The sequence below is a fragment of the Malurus melanocephalus genome, unplaced genomic scaffold (assembly GCF_030028575.1).
Source record: "Malurus melanocephalus ecotype Western Australia unplaced genomic scaffold, MMel_1.1 scaffold_1021, whole genome shotgun sequence".
NCBI lineage: Eukaryota > Metazoa > Chordata > Aves > Passeriformes > Maluridae > Malurus > Malurus melanocephalus.
In genome coordinates this window covers 1-18,215 of record NW_026624253.1, presented here as the reverse complement: position 1 = coordinate 18,215, position 18,215 = coordinate 1, and the positions used below count along the sequence as shown (strand labels likewise).

Genomic DNA, 18,215 nt, shown 5'->3' with positions numbered 1-18,215 from the left:
CTAAAATGAATTTTATAAAGGACCTAGAACAGGAAACTATGAAGTCTTTAACCTCCAGGGGAAAAAAGAATCAAATACCACCCAGGTCACTAATAATCTAATGTCAACTGTTTCCATAAAAAATGGGCYGTTATAAATAATCAAAGCATTTAGTGGGAGCTCTGAGGATCTGTGTTATTCTCAGTTATTCTATGTCATTCCCTGTGCATGTTGATTAGAATTTTAAAGAAAGAGAAATGTCTCTCCCAGCCCTGTTTCCCCATCATTTATAACCCAGAGCATGAAATCTCTCAGCTCGCCTTCTAGATCCTTCCAGATCCTGATAYTGCTCAGCCTGGGTGCTGGAGAGAAAGTTTGCAACCTTATCTTCTTGAGAAGGCAAACACAGCACAGAGCAGCCAGTACAAGGTGAACCTCCCGGCTGCAGAGGYTGAGGATCCAAGGCAGGTTTGACTGATCTAAAGTGCCCATAATTCCGTAATTACACATTCCTGCCTCTGTGGGGTTGGCAGCCAGGGGCCATTCAACCCTGACTCCCACCTCCTGAAGCAGGATAATTCCCCTTCYACTCACAGACCTCTCTGATCACTGCTCTCGTTTGTATGGACAGGAAAGGTAACACAAATGTTTATGACATGCAAATTATTTTAATTCCTTACAGCACTCAGCAAACAACCGAACATTAAAACTTGAACAATGTGTGGGCAGAACTATTTATTCCACTCTGCTTTACACTCCACTGCATCAATGCATTTATTACTCTAATCCATCCATCTCATGCTGGCCAGTGCTTCTTTATTTTAAATGTACAGATCAGCACAGAGTTCTTCATTCCAAGAGATGTAAGATCAGGGGAGCTGCACTTCACCAAACGTGAGAGCAGACATGACCTCTGTCCTAAAGACCTGGACCAAACAGTCCAAACTCAGCATGAGGATAAACCCCCCCTGCATCCCAGAACTGAAGAATCATCTTTTCCTGCTCTAAAGGACTTCACTGAATGAAAAAATAATGGTATTTGCTAACCTGAAATAGCGATTTCAAAGCTAGATCCCAGGAYACAGAAGAGCTGCTTTTATCATGATGTACCCTATGGAAATTGTACCTGAAAATATGGGAGATTTCATGCCCTGAAATACTTTTTGCACCGCATTTCCATGAAGTGTCACATCCAAGGCCATCTGTGTTCATCTTTTTGGATGTAATATACTGTCCTAGTGGCAAAGAAAAGCCATTTAAAAACTATCTCGTGTTTCTCTTGGTTTTTCTGTCCTTAAGGCAAAGCGGAGCTAGTGCGGAGCGAAATCAATGTACCAGTCCCTGGCCAGCCCTTTCACCGGTGTTTTTGCGATGGAGTTGCCCTGATCCTCCTCGGGATTAAACAAACGCCACTCCCTCAGCCTTTCTCAGCCATCTTTCCAGCCCTTCCACGAGCCACTCTTCACGCTCCAGCTCCTCCATGTCCTTTCCAAAGACAAGAGTCTACAACTCAGGCTCGATGTAGGACACAACACCAGTTTTATAGAATCGGGATTATTTCCAGGCGGGATTTTCCGCCTCAGCAGCGGCCGGGGCCGAGGCGGGCTCCCCGCCCCGCTCCCGCCCTCAGCGCCCGCAGCCGCCCCTTCCCGCCCGGGGAGCCGGGCCGGGGTAAGCAGCGGGTTCCTGAGGGCTGGGAGCAGGGAAAGCAGCTCTTGGAGCCCGATTGTGAGGGTCGGGAGGAGGGAAAGCAGCTCTTGGAGCCCGATCGTGAGGGTCGGGAGGAGGGAGGAAGGGAAAAGCAGCTCCCTGAACCTGTTTGTGAGGACTGTGAGGAGGGAGGAGACACGGAGCAGCTCCCCCAGCCCCTTCCTGAGGGCCGAGAGGAGGCAAGGAAGGAAAAGCAGCTCCCGGAGCCCGTCCCTGAGGGCCGAGAGGACGAAAAGCAGCTCTTAGAACCCGTCCCTGAGGGCTGTGAGGAGGGAGGGATGGAAAAGCAGCTCCCTGAGCCTATTCACGAGGCCGAGAGGAGGGAAGGAGGGAAAAGGAGTTTCCAGAGCTCGTTCGTAAGGGCTGTGAGGAGGGAGGAAGCACAGAGCAGCTCCCCGAGTCCGTTCCTGAGGGCCGAGAGGAGGGAAGAAGGGAGAAGCAGCTCCCGGGGCCCGTGTGGGGCTGGCGGGGGCTGGGGGCAGCGGGCGTGAGGGGCGATAGCTGAGGGGGGCACGGCTCTGGGTGTGGGGAGTTGGCGGCCATGGAGCTGCTGGAGCGGGGACAGAGGATCCCATGGATCTGCTGCAGGGCTGGAGCTCCTCTGGAGCCAGGCTGGGAGAGCTGGGGGTGCTCACCTGGAGAGGAGAAGGATCCAGGGAGAGCTCAGAGCCCCTGCCAGGGCCTAAAGGGGCTCCAGGAGAGCTGGAGAGGGACTGGGGACAARGGATGGAGGGACAGGACACAGGGAATGGCTTCCCAGTGCCAGAGGGCAGGGATGGATGGGATATTGGGAAGGAATTGTTCCCTGTGAGGGTGGGCAGGCCCTGGATCCCTGGCAGTGTCCAAGGCCAGGCTGGACAGGGCTTGGAGCAGCCTGGGATAGTGGAAGATTTTTTCCCCCTATCTCATCTAAACCTACTCTCTTTCCCTTTGAACCCATTCCTCCTTGTCCTGTCACTATGTGCTYTTTTAAATAGTCTTATGTCATCTTTCCTGTAAGTTTCTTTTAGATAATGGRAAGGGAAGATTTGCATTTAATTTTTTTTTCATGAATAATTTTATCCAAGCATTGCTGTAATCCAGTACAGACTTGAAAGGAATGCTGCTCTGATTTCATGGCTAATGCTCAGTGCTAATTGTTACTGTGCACTTACCCTGTGGATCTGAACGTGTGCTGCTGTGACCAGTGCTTTGAATGTGTTGCCTTGATCAGTTGAGTTGTGATTATACACACCAGTTGTGGATGTTAAATCAGGTGTGAGCTGTGCTGTAACAGCTTTCTATGTATCCCATGTTGCTACAAGTAACCCAGTCGTCTGCCCTGTGGAATTGATCTTATTTCTGTTTTTATTTGTAGTGCTTCCCCATGGCAACTGCCCCAGCAGAGAGCTCTGGGAGCCATGACAAGGGCCTGGAGTTGAGCCAGAGTTACAGCAGCTCTGCTTTGAACTACTCAGGAGACACCTTTGAGTCCTTCAGTGAGRAGGAAGAGGAGGAGAGCAAAGCATCTGGATCCTGGTGTTCGACAGAGGATTTGGGGGGCTCAGCTGTRTCAGAGGCCTTGGAAAGCACATCCTCATTGGCAGGCCAAAGCCATGCAGGTATGCAGAGCTTCCCCTGCTTGAGGCCTGTGTTTCACAGCTGCAGTCAGTGCAGTGGGGACTTGAATTAGCAAAAATAAAGGTGAAAATTGCATACRGTGCTCTTGCTGTGCAAAGCAGCAGGATCTCAGTGTGCTGAGTAGATCCATGCTTCCCACCCACTGGATTTCCCAATGGCCCCATGCAGAAGGAAGTGGCCATGGAAATCCTTCTGTAGTGATTTTGTGATTTTGAGGTTCTTTTGGCATCTTAAAAAACAATTCTACAAACTAATTTGACTGAGGATGTATGAAAGGTAGCTGGGCCATAAAATAGTTTTTCCAGGGGATAGTTCCAGGATTTGAAATACTGAAGTGGGCTAGGTAGGAGCTTAAAGCTGCATCAGATGGAGGATGAAGCAGCAGGACATCAGCTGAATGCCCTGTTAGGGTTCTTTTCTTTCTGTGGGGTTCTCTGTCATTCCTCTGTGTTCWTCTTTTCTCCAAATCTGGTCTGATGAGTATTTTGAGTATATTTGAAGAGGTGAATAACTTGTAAATCTCCTTTTAGAGATTTGGGAGCTTGCAGCATATATGAACATTGTAGCTTTAAAGATTAGTTGCAACACTTCAAGTATATTTTAAAAGCAGTATTAACAATATACATTTTAGTGTCAGCTAGCTGTATTTTTTGCAGTCTGAATTTACTCAGTTCAGCTTGATTAGCTGGACATAGCTATATGTGATTAACCTTGTCTGTAGTTTCAGTGGGAAGCTGTTTCTTTTCTATGGACAACTCCAGTAGAGATGTTCCTCCTGTCCCACATCTATCCAACGTTTTACTTGGGTTTTTCCTACTCTGCAGTAATAACCAGCACCATTATCATTAAGAAGGCTTTTAAAATATTGTCTAGGCCTGAAATCCCAGCTATGCAGGCCAAACTTTGCTGTCAGACACATATCCATGAATGTATCCCCTGTTTTTCATAGCACATAATTCAGCATTAGATATCAGTACTTTAAACATCTGAATAAAGAGGTGATCACTGTCTTGATGGCAATTCATAATCAGCATCTGATACATTTAAATTTTGCTCAAAGTTTTTGTATTTCTACAAATTGCACATTTTAATACTCTTTTTTTTTCTTTTTTTTATCTTTTTTTTTTTTTTTTTTTTCCTGGGATACAGGAATATTTTGTAAGTTGCTCCATGTCTAATGATTGAAATCCACATTTCTGGCATCCAGAAATCCATGCTAGCAGGAAATCCATGCTGTATGCATAGAGGTTTCTTTAATAAGTGTTACCACTTTTCATCTTTGCAAGGTTAATGTTTCATCAAATCCTGCAGTCTTCTGAATGCTCCCAGGCAAATGAGGAACTAGGGAATAACTCATAGAGAACTTTTTTTTGGATATGGATGCTTTCTGTGGTATATATGTCACTGAGAACAGCCTAGAGAAGAAATAAACCCCCAGTAGGCCTGTCCTGCTGCTGTTGCTGTCCCCAGAGGGACATGTTCATTCCTTCTCTAAGCCCTTGGAATCTGCATTTAGTCCCCTAAAACAGAATGGAGAAGTCAGGTGCTCCTTTGAACTGGGGCCATTCATTTGCATCTTTCTTTCAGTGGCTTCTCGGGCCTCTGAAGATTTTTGTCTTTTTACATCTTAGTGGTTTGCTCASTCCCTGCAGAACTGGAGTTCAGAATATTCTGAGTTGGAAGGGACCCACAAGGACCATAAAGCCCATCTGGAATAAACTGGAGAGTGGGGACCTGACAGACTTTTTATTCCCTCCATGCCACATTATTTTCACCTTGGATTAATAATCCTGAGAGAGCTCCCGAGGGCACTTGAGCAGTCACAAATGAGGAAATTGTGCAGGGCTGGAAATAAGTGATGGGGCTGCAGCAGGGAGGAGGCACAGGGGGTTAACTTGGCATTACAGATCAAATTGGATGTGCCAGCAGCYCTCATTTTCTCAGGGAATCCCATATTGTGGTTCAGGGGATGATTAGAAAAGARCAATGTGAGGTATTTTATGAGACACAAACTGAAATCCTTGGCCTCATCTGTGTATTCCTGGGGCYCAGGATTTCTTTTCCCTCAGCAGGGAAAACTGGCACATTCAAATGGTGGATTGTTTGCCTCTCACTTTGCTTTCCTCACCATGTATGTTCAAAGTTGCCTTTTTTCCTTGCAGTGGAGGAGTCTGAAGCAGTGGATTCTGCAGCTGTGGAAMGAGATGTCATAGAAAAATGGATTGATGCCATGGGAAAATGGATTGATCTGAAAAATAAAGAAACTGAGATTAAACCAGACAGATCTGTCATCAAAACTCCTGCTGGTGAGTTTGGTAATTTCAGCAGAGTTTGTAATTGTTTCTTTTGGCAGGGGGTGTAAACTTGACTTACATTTTATACACAGGCTATTAGGTTAAGCCAGCTRATTAGTCTGGTTTAATTAGCCAAGTAATTAAGTACAAAGTTTCTCTTTTATACTTTCTTGGAGAGCRATATATCTCCCATAACACGTATGGCTTTGATGCCCCCCATGTTATCCTCCATTACCACTAAATCTGGGAAAGGACATTAAAAAATGTCCCCACATTTTAAATTCARTTGCAATCCTCACATTTTTACTGGATTGTTCATTTTTTTTTTTCTCTCCAGCTGTACAAATACTAGGAAATTTGAGGGTTTTTCCCTCCAAAATAAGCATGGCTTCAGAATTCATTGTGTGAAATGTTTTTTTCCCTCTTGTTAATCAATGGTGTTGGTTATTGAATTCCTTGTTTRCCCTGTTTTAGTTCCTTTCCCAAGCTGAGGGAGGCAGCAGGGCACCAATTTTGGCAAGAGCAATGGAGCAGCTCTAACTAAATAATGATGGAGTGTAGGGAGGAGGAGGAGAGGRAAAGGAGGAAGGAAGGATCCATTTCCATGTACTGGTTATGCAAGGAACTGTGAGAGCAGATGGTGGGATGCAAGTCCTGCTAAAGTCTGTCAAAAAGTGGGTCAGAGATGCTATTTTTAATTAAGAAAAAAGAGCAAGAAAGCTGTAATTGAGCAAAAAATAATGGGAGCAGACGGGGAATCTTCCTCAATCTGTATGTTCATGGAAAGTGAGCAAACTTGGAGTTTTGTAGGTCACTGTAGCACTGATTAACCAKGAGATCCTGCTGCCTAGGCACCTCATGGCATGGAATTTGTCTACAAGCATCCTCAAACCACCCAGCTATCCTGGAAAAACAGGACCTGAGGTCACTTCTGGGCTATTCTTAATTGCAGAGCTCCTTCTCCACAGTGTGAGTCAATGTTTTGGGTTCCTGACTCATCTCCTGCATTCCTCTGTTCCTGCAGTTCAGTGAAAGCAGCTTGTGTGGAGCAGCTCATCTGTAGTAGGGAGGCTTCTCCTGGCCTGCTCCTCCAAGATAATCTTCCTAAAATATATCAGAGTCCTGTGACTGATTCATGGAGAAGTTGAAAGGGACCTGATGAGTTCAGAGCCACTGAATGAATGATGAACCTTAGCTGAAGGCTGAGGATGTTTTCCATCTCTACAGCGTTTTCCCTTGAAAGTTGAATCCTTGAAGGATTTTATTCATAGAATCACTTKCAGATTTTTGTAGTTCTGCACCAGGCAATCTTCTGCCTTTGGYTGATGGATGATGATGGTAGGGAGAGTCAGTGGTCACTGAGGCTTGAGCAGTGAGTTCTGCTCCATTATTTTGGGCTGCTGTTTGCAGGCCAGGGTTGTCTCCTGCCTGTCCTGTCACTTGTCACTGTGGCAGCCCAGCCCTGCTCAGGTGCATTGGTGCTTCCAGCCATGRTCAATATGAACAACACAAAATGTAGTTCATGCTTATCTTTCTTTGATGGAAACACAGTAYCCACATGACTGACAAGTTATCCCAAATCAATCATAATTAGCCATGMACTGCATTTTTTATTGCAGAATATTATCATACAAATAAAATAAGCACAGCAGCTTTTGTGTACTGATAGGTAAAAATGCTTCTTTTGGGCTTAGTGCTTAGTAGCCACCAAACTTGGTATTATTTTAGCAAATTGGAGATTTTTTTTAATGCAGTAGATGAGCTCACCTRGAAATGGATTGCTGCACAGTGAGTCCCCTCAGAACACGCAGCTCAGTGAATCGTGTGTGCGTTGAGCACACAGAGTACTCTGAGTTAGGGTTTGTTTTGTTGCCTGAAGACTTTCTTTCTTATCTTCCTGCTAATAGGGTTAAATGTGATGGGGGAACAAAAGGTTCTGGCTTGCCTATGGCAACACCCTGGAATGTGATTTTTATTTTTCCTAGTTTTCTTTGTGGGCTGAAAGAAGAAAAACCTAACTGCTGGCCTCCGGAGAAGTGAGAAATGTTTGTCATAGTTGTCTTTGTCCCTCCACCCCAGTGTGGCAGCAGGAGCTGTTATTAGGCAAATGTATCACAACATGACTGTAAATTCTCAGTTCCACAGAGATTATTCCATGTTAGTCATCTTAAAAATGTGCTCAGGAAGCTGCAGTTCTTCAACTTGGATGTATCTGAAAACTCAAGTTGGGCTTTTTAATCCCCTGACTGGTGCTATATTCACAAGTTGCCTCTCACCTTTGTAATGTGTCTCCATTAAATGCCTTGCCTGATTATTTTTCTGCACTGTTGCCACTGCACTCTTCCTGTCAGGAGTGGGAGCTTTGGTTGTTAATGTGCTATTTGGAGGCAAAGAAATGCCTGAGCAACATGAGCCTGTGGCTGAAATACAGTCTGGGCACTATTTCRCATTTAATCATTACTGTTACTATGACAGTGGTGTCAGGGTAAAAGTAAAGAAGGCCTTGAGGTTCCAGAGTTCTCTTCTGATTCTGCAATAAAATGGAATTTGTGTGGGTTAGATGTGGGAATTCAAATCAGCCAGGATTCTACAAGGATCTGTTTTCTTCTCACTGATGTTGCTGCAGACTGAGGACATCCTGCCCTGGCCACGTGCACTGGCACTCAGAACCTCCTATGCCCTGGGTTATCCCACAGTGAGCAGCAGAGGAGGGGGAATTCTGTCCCTCTACACTGCTCAGGTGAGCCTCCACCTGCAGAGCTGCACAGCCCTGGGACCCAGCACAGGAAGGGTGTGGAGCTGCTGGAGAGAGTCCAGAGGAGGCACCAGGTTGACCTGAGGGCTGAAGCCCCTCTACTCTGGAGCCAGGCTGGGAGAGCTGGGGGTGCTCACCTGGAGAGGAGAAGGATCCAGGGAGATCTCAGAGCTCCTGCCAGGGCCTAAAGGGGCTCCAAGAGAGCTGGAGAGGGACTGGGGACAAGGGATGGAGGGACAGGACACAGGGAATGGCTTCCCAGTGCCAAAGGGCAGGGATGGATGGGACATTGGGAAGGAATTGTTCCCTGGGAGGGTGGTGAGGCCCTGGCACAGGGTGCCCAGAGAAGCTGTGGCTGCCCCTGGATCCCTGGCAGTGTCCAAGGCCAGGCTGGACATTGGGGCTGGGAGCAGCCTGGGACAGTGGGAGGTGTCCCTGCYRTGGCARGGGTKGGATGGGATGGGCTTTAAGGTCCTTCCAACCCAGGTCATTGTGTGACTCTGGGATGATTCACTGTGCTGGAGTTTTACTCACTTTAAATTCATATTTATGATAAATAGCCTGACATTTCAGCCTGTTTCACTCGATTCTGTGTTATCTGCAGGGGTCTTTCACATGCTCTTCACTGGTCAGGCTGTCAGCAGTTTCATCTGAACTGTAAAATCGATTTAGATAATTATGAAGATGTTATCTGGAGCTGCAGAGATGAAATTTTCCTGAAGAACAGTTACCGATTATTGCCTTCCACAATTGTCTCTTTTTACTTTTAGCTTCTTAAAATTGAGTATCAGTAGAGCATCATAACAACAAAATGCCTGCCAATTTTCCTGTTAAATCAAAGTTGCACATCAAAGGAAAAGGAAACTCATGAAGAGTTTYCTCTTATCCTCCCTCCTCATGGATTTCAAATGCCACACTTAAGGCTGGAGTTGTACCCAGCAAGCAGAACCTATGTAGGTCACTGAGTTAGAACCCTCTCAGCAGGGTTTGGAATGTAGACATGGGGATTAGCTTATCTCTCCTGGGCTTCRGGAATCACAGCAGCTTCTTGGTGCACTTTGTGGGGTTTCACTTCTGGAATATTCCATATTTTGTGCCCCTCCTGCTGTGTGAGACGTGGCCCCGATTGGGGCCTGTGTAGGTGCCGCTTAGGCTGCCCTATTCTCCAAAGAAGAGAGGGAACATTGGATTTGGGGCAACCAAACATCAGGAAAATAACCTTCTGGAGCCACCATTGGCACTGGCAGGGCTTCTCTGCAGTGACCTTCAAATCTGCCCCCACATTCCAGCATGTCTGGATCAGACCTGGAAAGGAGGGAAGATGTGAGAGACACGGAATAAACCCAACCACCAAAGCATGAGCTGAGATCCCMTAGATAGGTGAACTTCCTGCAACTGGGGGAAAATCTGAACCTGGAAATTGTTCAAAGACCAACTTTCCTCATAGTTTTTTGTTCTTGTTTCAGTAAAATCCTAGTCCTTGATCTCTAATTTATATTCTTTCTGAGATTCTTGTTAAACATGAGTTAATATGGAAAAGTAACTGCAGCACGGAGTCGTGCAATGAGGTTTAAAAATTGCTGTTCCCTTTGCCAGTGTTTCTTCTGATGTCTGYAGGTGCAGATGAGCAGATGGGTGGGTGTGTAGCAGCACAGGATTTATGCATTATTAGAAACCAATTCTTAATAAAATTGCACTTGTGGATGTCAGAAGAACCTTMAGTGAATTACTCAGGCTGGTATTAAACTGTCACTAAATGCTCGGTGGCACTGATGTGTTTTACTTCTCCCTTTGAATACTCAAATGCTTTTGTTCTGGGATTTTTTCCCCCTCACAAAGGTAACTTTTTAATCTTTTTATTCATTCTGTGTTCAGCATAAATGAACATGCCAGGAATATTTTATCAGTGTGATTAAAGACAACAGTGGCACATGATTTCCACTCTTTTACAGGATTCTACATTGAAATTGTAAGGAAAATCACCTGCTGACTGAAATAGTGGTTTCCACTCAGATATTTGTGATGCTTCCCCAGATACTTTTTTCATTAAATTGCATTTTAAGGAATTGCTAATTCTTATTTATCTATCTATAAATTGTCACTATGTCTTTGCTTTTAATCATTTTGATGCATTATTTTCTTAGGAGGAGTAAATTGCTCTGTGATGCTCAGTTCCTGACTGTAATAGTTGCACTTAAACATATTTTCCGTGTTGTCCATGAAGCAATGAAATTCCTGCTTTGCTTGGTTTTAACTATGGAACCCCTTATCCTTTGTAAACTTCGGATTTCTGAAGAGATGCTCARTTTCTTTGCAGAATTCCACAACTCTATCTCGTGTCCTCAGGACTAAATTGAACAGAGAATTTAGGGGAAGTTTTATATTCACATTGCTCAGTATTTTAAGGATTGGTGGTGTGGCTATGCCAAGATATCCCATGGGACTGGAATGACGAGGCACTGCTTGTCAGACAAGAAATCTSCAGTGCCTATCAGGAAAAAATAAAATGGAGTTGAATCCTGAAAAAAACAGCCAATGTGGAGAGGTTGTTTAAATTCCATAATCCAATTTTCCAGCAGTAATTTGKGTGTGAATCCTTGGAGTTCAACTGTCCACACCTGTGGAGCCATCAYCTACCTGAATTTGGGCTGGCAGGGGGCAAATCTGGTGTAAAAGGAGGAGTTGGTCTCCCTGATGGAATATTGAGAGCTGTGGTATCTCTCATAGCCCCATTCTGTGCTGATGCCCAGGAAATACTGCATTGATTGTGCTCTAAGCCTATGCAAAATCTCCCCAAAACCCCTGAATGAAGTTGTAAATCCATCCTAACCCACCTATCTGAAGTCTAATCTCTATTTTATTTATTTTTACATGCCACTGGGAAGGATAAGGGAAGATGAAAGTGAGAATGGTATTTTTTAAACAAGATCTTATAAAGAATTTAGGAAATTATTGTTGAAGCTTTAGAGGAAAAGTATTTTCTAATGTAATTGCGTTTTAAAAAAAAATTGCTTATCTGTTGGTTGTGGAATAGATTGGAGGTGTTTCCAGGGTGACTTCAGTGGACACTGCCTGCARTTTTTCTTACAAATTGCTCCTTAGAATTATTGATAGAGAGATCTCTTGAAATATTAATTAGTTTTGGTTTAGCAAGTTGCAGTTCCAGGTAGGGAGATGCTAAATCTGTATTATCGACAGTCAGTTTATTTAATGTCATAGTATTTAACTGCCTRCTTTGTTGATCTATTTATCCTGTACCATTAAMCACTCTAAGCCTTTTTGTCTTTTTRTTTCCTTCCATCTTTGGAACCGGTTTTAGAGCCAAGTTCCTACAGTTCCCATCCACATTTGTATTTAAATGCTGCTGTTGCTGCAGTSGGGGCCTGACACTGGGACTGGGTTTTCCTTGGCTAACATGAGGTCACGCAGATAAAGACCAGCAATTCTTCTTTCCTTGATGCAGCAATTGATGCTCTTGTCCTGTTGATTTATGCCTGGCAGAAATTCCTGAATTATCCCCTGGAGAATTGGATGCTCTCAGGTCTTTTTGCGCCAAGATGATCAGCGGGATGCAGCAGGAGCAGGCTGGGAGTGGCAAGTCCAGGAAGCCACAGTGTGGAKTCCCAGCAAGGCAAACTGAGGCAGGAGATTGGAGCTGTGTGGTTCCTGCTCGGCTGATGAACAGGATCCTGCTGGACAACACCAGGGAGACTGTGAAACAGGTACTGCAGGAACAGAAATGGAGATTGTCCTTCACTTCTTGGGGAGCCACTGGAGAAAAAAGCTGGAATATCAGGATCGAGTCAGGCAGACTTTACTGGTGCCAGGCTCACTTCTCTGAAACAGATTCTGGGTTGATAACCCAATATTTAGTTTTTTTTATTTCTTAGACACCACTGGAGAACTGTTGCTAGCAAATAATCATCATCAAACATTGTCTGGTGATAAAACTCTGATTTGTGTGATTGAGCAAGGGTGGGATCATCAGTTATTGCAGCCCACAAGAAGCCCTGGATCAGCTGATGAAAAAAGCCTGATTTTCTGGTTGTGTTTGCACCAATCATTTATCAAATTATTCTGCATATTATTTGTTGTGAAGTCTTTGTTGACTCCAGGATCAGAAGAATTCCAAAGGCAAAACCTCCCCATACTCCCAGCTTTCTTAGGCATTAARTAATATTAATGAAAGCAGCTCCAATAAAATCTCGGTGACCTTAGTCCCTGATTAAGCAACATTTGTCTCATCTTTACCCAATTCAGAGCATTTTTTGGTCACCAGCCCAGTGTATTTTTGCCACCACAGGATGGACTTTCTGCCCCAACTACTCCCCTCAGCTCCGTGCCTGAAAATAAAACTKTAAAATCAGTTCTGGTGAGGTGATTATTTCAGGCCTCCTGTCTTTTAAAATTATTTTGACATTTCAGCCATATTAATTTTTAAATTCCATTAATATTAACCCACTTTCCAAATTCTTTAGAATTTTTATTTCCTCTTTGTTTGTCTTACATTGTGGGAATATATTCCCTAAGAAAAGTAACTTGAACTGCTCCAGTTCTGTCTGAACCTCCACACAACAAAATTTTTATAGAGAAGTCAGGGCAAAGGACAGAGAGGCTTCAGATGGGACTTTCTAGGCTTGATTCTCCTGCTTTTGGAGCAATTTACTCTGTTTATGGGGCCAGATAGAATCTGTGTCAATTAAACCAGATAACACTATTGATATTTCATAAAAGCACCAACACTGGGATTTATGTAATGCTGTTAAATAAGCTTAAGATTTCATGGTGGATAAACGTAGGAATTACTGAGGAGCACTGGTTATCTTACACACAGAACTGCAGATTTTGAGTTAGATTCTGGCTCCCAGCTGCATGTTTGAACTCATTGCTCCAGAGTTTATTGGCTTCTTCATTTATTTATGACATTCAGAAATACAGTTTATAACCATAACCACTTTGGTTGGTATTTAAGGTCTTGCACACTGTCAGCATAGGAACAGTTGTAGATGATGGAATTATGACTATGAATTATTTTACAGCTGCCTAAAAAGCCCATTTTTGTCTTTAGAGAGTATTTTAATGTGTATTTTTATTGCTTGTTCTCAAAGTTGCCAGACACTGCTCATGGCATCCAAGTGTCTTCTTCCAGGTGACACAAACTCAAATCCATGAGACTTCAACATGTCCTGACTGCCAGCAGAAGGAAGCAGAGCTGGCCAAGATTGCCTTTCTCAGGAAAAAAAAGACTCTACTGGAAGCTGCTTTAATCCAAGAGAAATTGGAAGAACAGTTTTACTCCAGAGTAAGCAAATATTGTTAAAAAAATCCATGCACCATTTAATAGGTGCTGTAACTAAAGGATCTGTAAGGCAGATTGCCCCTGATTTATRGCAGTGAGAGCAGTGCCAGCCAAAAGAGAATTTGGCTCTGTAACATTAATAAAATGGTTGGGACCAACATTCTCAGCAAGTCATTTGAGCTTGCCTGATTTATGGAACCTGAAGGTCATTCCCAGCATGTCCTGGAATTGGTTTTGAGTTCCTTTTGATTATTTCTCCCTACTTTGTTTTCTGCTGGGCTGTCCCAGATGAATTGACAAATCAAATGCTGTGCTAGGAGATAACTGCCATTTTGGGCTTCCTTGCTTGTCCTTTGCTGTGGGAATCTTGAAATGGGACACTGCAGTGTGTTCTGGAGGCTGAGGCCTTGAGAATACACCAACATTTCTGCTTGGAATTGCTGTCCCTGTGTGTGCCAGTGTCCCAAAGATCAAAGCTTTGTTGTTAGGAAATGCCTCTGAAGCAGCTGGGCAGCCAATGAAATATATGAATTCCTTGGATCTTCTGTGGCTGTTCCTCAGGYTGATCTTCCTGAAGGAAAAACTCTGCTCTCCTTCTTGTAAGGGGGTCAGGCTGAAGGCAGGTGCCTTCCTGAAGCTTCAGGATCTCTTTCCATGCTGATGAGAAGGGTGGGAGTTTGTGCTGTACCACACTTTCCTCTTTTCCCTWATAATTCCAGCCTGCAGAGTTTGGACTCTCACCCACTTCACACCTAAGATTTGAGATCTTCATTCTCAAGAGAAGCTTCACTTTGTTTTTCCCTCTGCTTCCCTGAAAGACAAAGGGAAGCRGGAGCTTTTTGCTCTTTTCCCTGTCCCTCCTTAGGGAAGAATCCTGCTTTATGGGGCAGATCTTTCTGTCTGACAGAGTTCTTAAACAGGATCCTTTAAATCCACCMAATAGTGTGGATGAGTGCAGGCTGGATGTGTCATACAGGCCCTGAGGAATGACAGCAGTACAAACCCAAGTAATTCCATGTTTCCTTTCTATTTCAGGACATGCTTACACTTCTAGGAGAAGCACTCAGAAGCTTTCCTAAACCTTCAGAGGATCCCAGGGATTTGTGGCAAAGACTGAAAGGTCAGGAAATAGAAAGCCTGAAACACTCAGAAGCTTTCCCAGACCTTAAGAGGATCCCGGGGACTTCTGGCAAAGGCTGAGGGGTCAGGAAATGGAAAGCCTGAAAGTAAACATAACTCCAGTGGGTAAAGAACTGGGAGAGCCTCCAGTGGGCTCCAGAATTCCAATGATTGTGGATCTGAGCTGCTCTGGCAGTGATGGATTGGGRCTGCTGGTTTAATATTCCTGCAGGTGGAAGCCAAGCTGCCTGTCTTGGGTGTGAGTCAACTCTCTCCTTCCTCAATGCAAATGTTGCAATATRTTGTAATCCATCTCCATAAGTTTTTCAAATTCCAGGAGCCAACAGTTTCTATTATTAATCTGGCAAGCCATAAGTATTGTTTTTTGTGGGATTGCAGAGCAGCTCACAGCTGCTTCCATCCATAAGGAAAATAAATGATTCCGTTTTCCAGGGCAGGGAGGTGTAATTACTGCATTTTAGCTCAATCTTTGCCCACTGTCTCATGGTAAATTGGAAGTGAGAGCCCCAGGTGGAGGACAAAAAGCAAAGTGAACTATAGAAAGCAATAAAATGAAATGCAGTATTTATAGAAGGGAAATAATGCAGCTGTAACAGAAATTAATCAGCAGGACTGGGGATGCCAACAGGACGAAAAATGATAATAAATTAATCATGGAATCTATATAGGATTGGTGCCTGGGAGAAAAAAAACGGCAGAGATTAAAACTGGAATGAGAATTATAAGGAAATACTTTGGAATTCGTTGTAATTTTCTGTAATTTTTCAAGATGACAGAGTCTCTGTTGTTCAAAGACTGGATCTAGGGTTCAGTATGCATCCAAATAAAATGGAATTATTCTGGGAATCTCTGGGTTCAACAATGAAATCATCTTTACTGTGCCTTTCAAAGCCTTGTGCTGCTCTGTGGGCACCTCTGCAGCCYCTTTGTGATCAGAACTGACAGCAGGGGCTCAGCCCAGTGTTCTGGCTGTGACCTTGTGGCCTTGATTGAGTCAGGAAGGGACTCTCCTCAGTCTCCCATATCCTAATTTCTGGACATTCAGATCTCTGGAAATCTTGGAGGAATATCCCTATCTGTGAACATCTTCTCTGTGAACCCGCAGTCATTTTTTGTTACAAAGCAGAAAAGATTAAACCTCACTGTTGCATTCTATTCTCCCATTTTGCGACAATGCTCACTGTTGAAGTGGGGTTTGTGTTTCATATCCATGAGGTTGTTCCCTCCATGTGCTCTGTATTGTTTATAAGAGTCCTTGAGGGCTGTTCAGCCTCCTGTTCTCACTTACCACAAACCACTGGAAAACCTGAAGGGAAATGCTGGGATATAAACAGAAGTGTTAACAAAGTTCTGCCTTCTGGTCCTTAAAAATCTGCTGTGAAGGATTTCCCTGGGAGTTGATCCTGAGTAGGTCAAGCCCCAGGTGCAAACACAGCCCAGCCCTGAGTTGTTCACTGCTGCTTTCTTGCAAACAGCTTTAAAATCCCTCAAAAATATTCCCCTAAAAATTCCCCTTTTGAATTGTCACTGCAGATCGCCTGTATATAATGAATAAACTCTGCTTGTTCCTTCTTGTTACCCTGGAATCCTTGAAAATGTTTAAGTCCCTTAAAACTCCTGCCTTCCAATCACTCTGGAATCCTTGGAAATGTTTAAATCCCTTAAATCTCCTGCCTTCCAATCACACTGAAATCCTTGAAAATGTTTAAATCCCTTAAATGTCCTGGTTTCCAATCACTCTGGAATCCTAGGGAATATTTAAATCCCTTAAATCTCCCACCTTCCTGTCTCTTTGGACATACTCCAYCTCTGTTTCTTACTTGTTTTGGTCTGCACTCTCTGGTGCTCTGAGCCTCTGGAAGTCTCTCCAATCTGCAAACACCAGGAAGGGCAACCAGAATTCCATATGGAGCCTTGGAAGGGTTGTCACGTGTACAAGAGGTGATCAGGAACCAAATCTTTTGAAAATGTAATTTCATAGCACAAATTTCAGCCCTTACAAACCCACAAAARGTGCCTTCCAGGACTCTCCTTAAAACACAATCTGTGCAGGTTATTTTTGTTTTGAGAACGTAGAATCTTTCTAGATATACTGAAACATTTCTTTGCAGCTCCTGTCAAGCCTTTATGTAAATGCTGAACTGYGAGTTATTTGGGTTATGTGTCTGACAACATTTGTCTGTAGAACAGCATCCTGCTCACGTACAATGATGCACAGCTCTTGTTTGTTTGCATAAATGTTACAAAGAGAACTCAGGTAACTCCTCAGGAAAATCAAAGCGTGTTTTGCTGATGGCTGTTGAATGCATTTTCCTGCTGCTCGCTACAGTTGTTTCGTTCTTTCATCAGCAATGACTGCGAGATCTGAGTCGTTTTCTTTAGCAGCTCTTGGAGATGTGCGATGGAATGAATGATCTGAGTCCCTAAATAATTTATTTTCTAATCCCACAGCTTTTGAGGCTAGGAATCCAAAACTCTTGACAGGGAAGATGTGGGATAGATCATGTCTCTGCCTTTTTCCCCTTCCAGGAGCTCCTCCCTCCAGTGCAGATTTTTCTTTTAATCCAAAAAAACTCCAAAACTGATGAAGGACTATTGATTCATCCACTGCCTGGTTTGTGCTTGCTGGGGTGCAAAATGAGCGCAGTGGCTCAAGAGGGATTCCTATGGAAAAGCAGCTGTGGCTGTGGAACAAATCAATCTGCCTCTTCAAAGTGTTCTGGAGCTTTGGCTTTGTGTCTTCCGTGCCACACAGAGSTGCAGGATTTCATCTTCTGAATGATTGCTGCTGCTTGGGGTTTGTGTCCTAATGGAGAAGGTTTCTCYTCTCTCAGCTGTTTTATGCTCTGTGGGTTGATAACCACTTTTGGGGTGATGGATTTTATAACTGATTCTTTGGATAAACTTACATTCCTTCAATTATCCTGGAAATCAGTTTCCCATGGACTGCAGCACTGTAATTTTCACTTTAATTTGCTCTAGCTTTCTCTATAAAAAATAACCTGCATTCCAGGCTCACTTGTTCCTTAGTCTCCTTTCCATCCATCTCTTGGGCCATGGGACTTTGGATCTCTGGGGTAAACTTCCATGTCAATCCCAATATCCTGCTAGCACARCTCTGGGTAGGAATGAAGTTTTAGTGGGATTAACTTCCCTGGATATGAGCTRGGAGCAAAGATAAACATTCAAAAATGACCTGGTCTAGTGGGAGGTGTCCCTGCCCATGGCAAGGGGTTGGCACTGGTTGAGAYTTAAGGTCTCTTCCAACCCAAACTATTCCATGATTTTGGGGTATTTGAATTGGGATTTCCAGCTCCTGAGGAAATCTGTTGTGGTCCCACTGGTCCAGTGTAGGATCGTAGAAGACTCTGAGTTGGAAGAGACCTTCTGAAGGCCACCTAACCCATATCTGCCATGG

General features: G+C 43.9%; 1 protein-coding gene across 3 annotated transcripts; it reads left to right on the top strand.

The window, feature by feature from the left end:
• The first annotated feature begins 1,444 nt into the window (after nucleotides 1-1,444).
• Nucleotides 1,445-18,144, top strand: CUNH8orf48 (chromosome unknown C8orf48 homolog). Of its 3 annotated transcripts, none has more exons than XM_057386644.1 (6): nucleotides 1,445-1,650; nucleotides 3,047-3,290; nucleotides 5,472-5,615; nucleotides 11,860-12,080; nucleotides 13,508-13,660; nucleotides 14,693-18,144. In XM_057386644.1, the coding sequence occupies exons 2-6, from the start codon at nucleotides 3,056-3,058 to the stop codon at nucleotides 14,855-14,857; spliced, it is 918 nt and encodes a 305-aa protein (XP_057242627.1). In that variant the 5' UTR covers nucleotides 1,445-1,650; nucleotides 3,047-3,055; the 3' UTR covers nucleotides 14,858-18,144. The 3 variants fall into 3 exon arrangements, with proteins under 3 accessions (XP_057242627.1, XP_057242625.1, XP_057242626.1); XM_057386642.1 differs by lacking the exon at nucleotides 1,445-1,650 and adding an exon at nucleotides 1,687-2,045; XM_057386643.1 differs by lacking the exon at nucleotides 1,445-1,650 and adding an exon at nucleotides 2,281-2,944.
• Nucleotides 18,145-18,215: the final 71 nt, after the last annotated feature.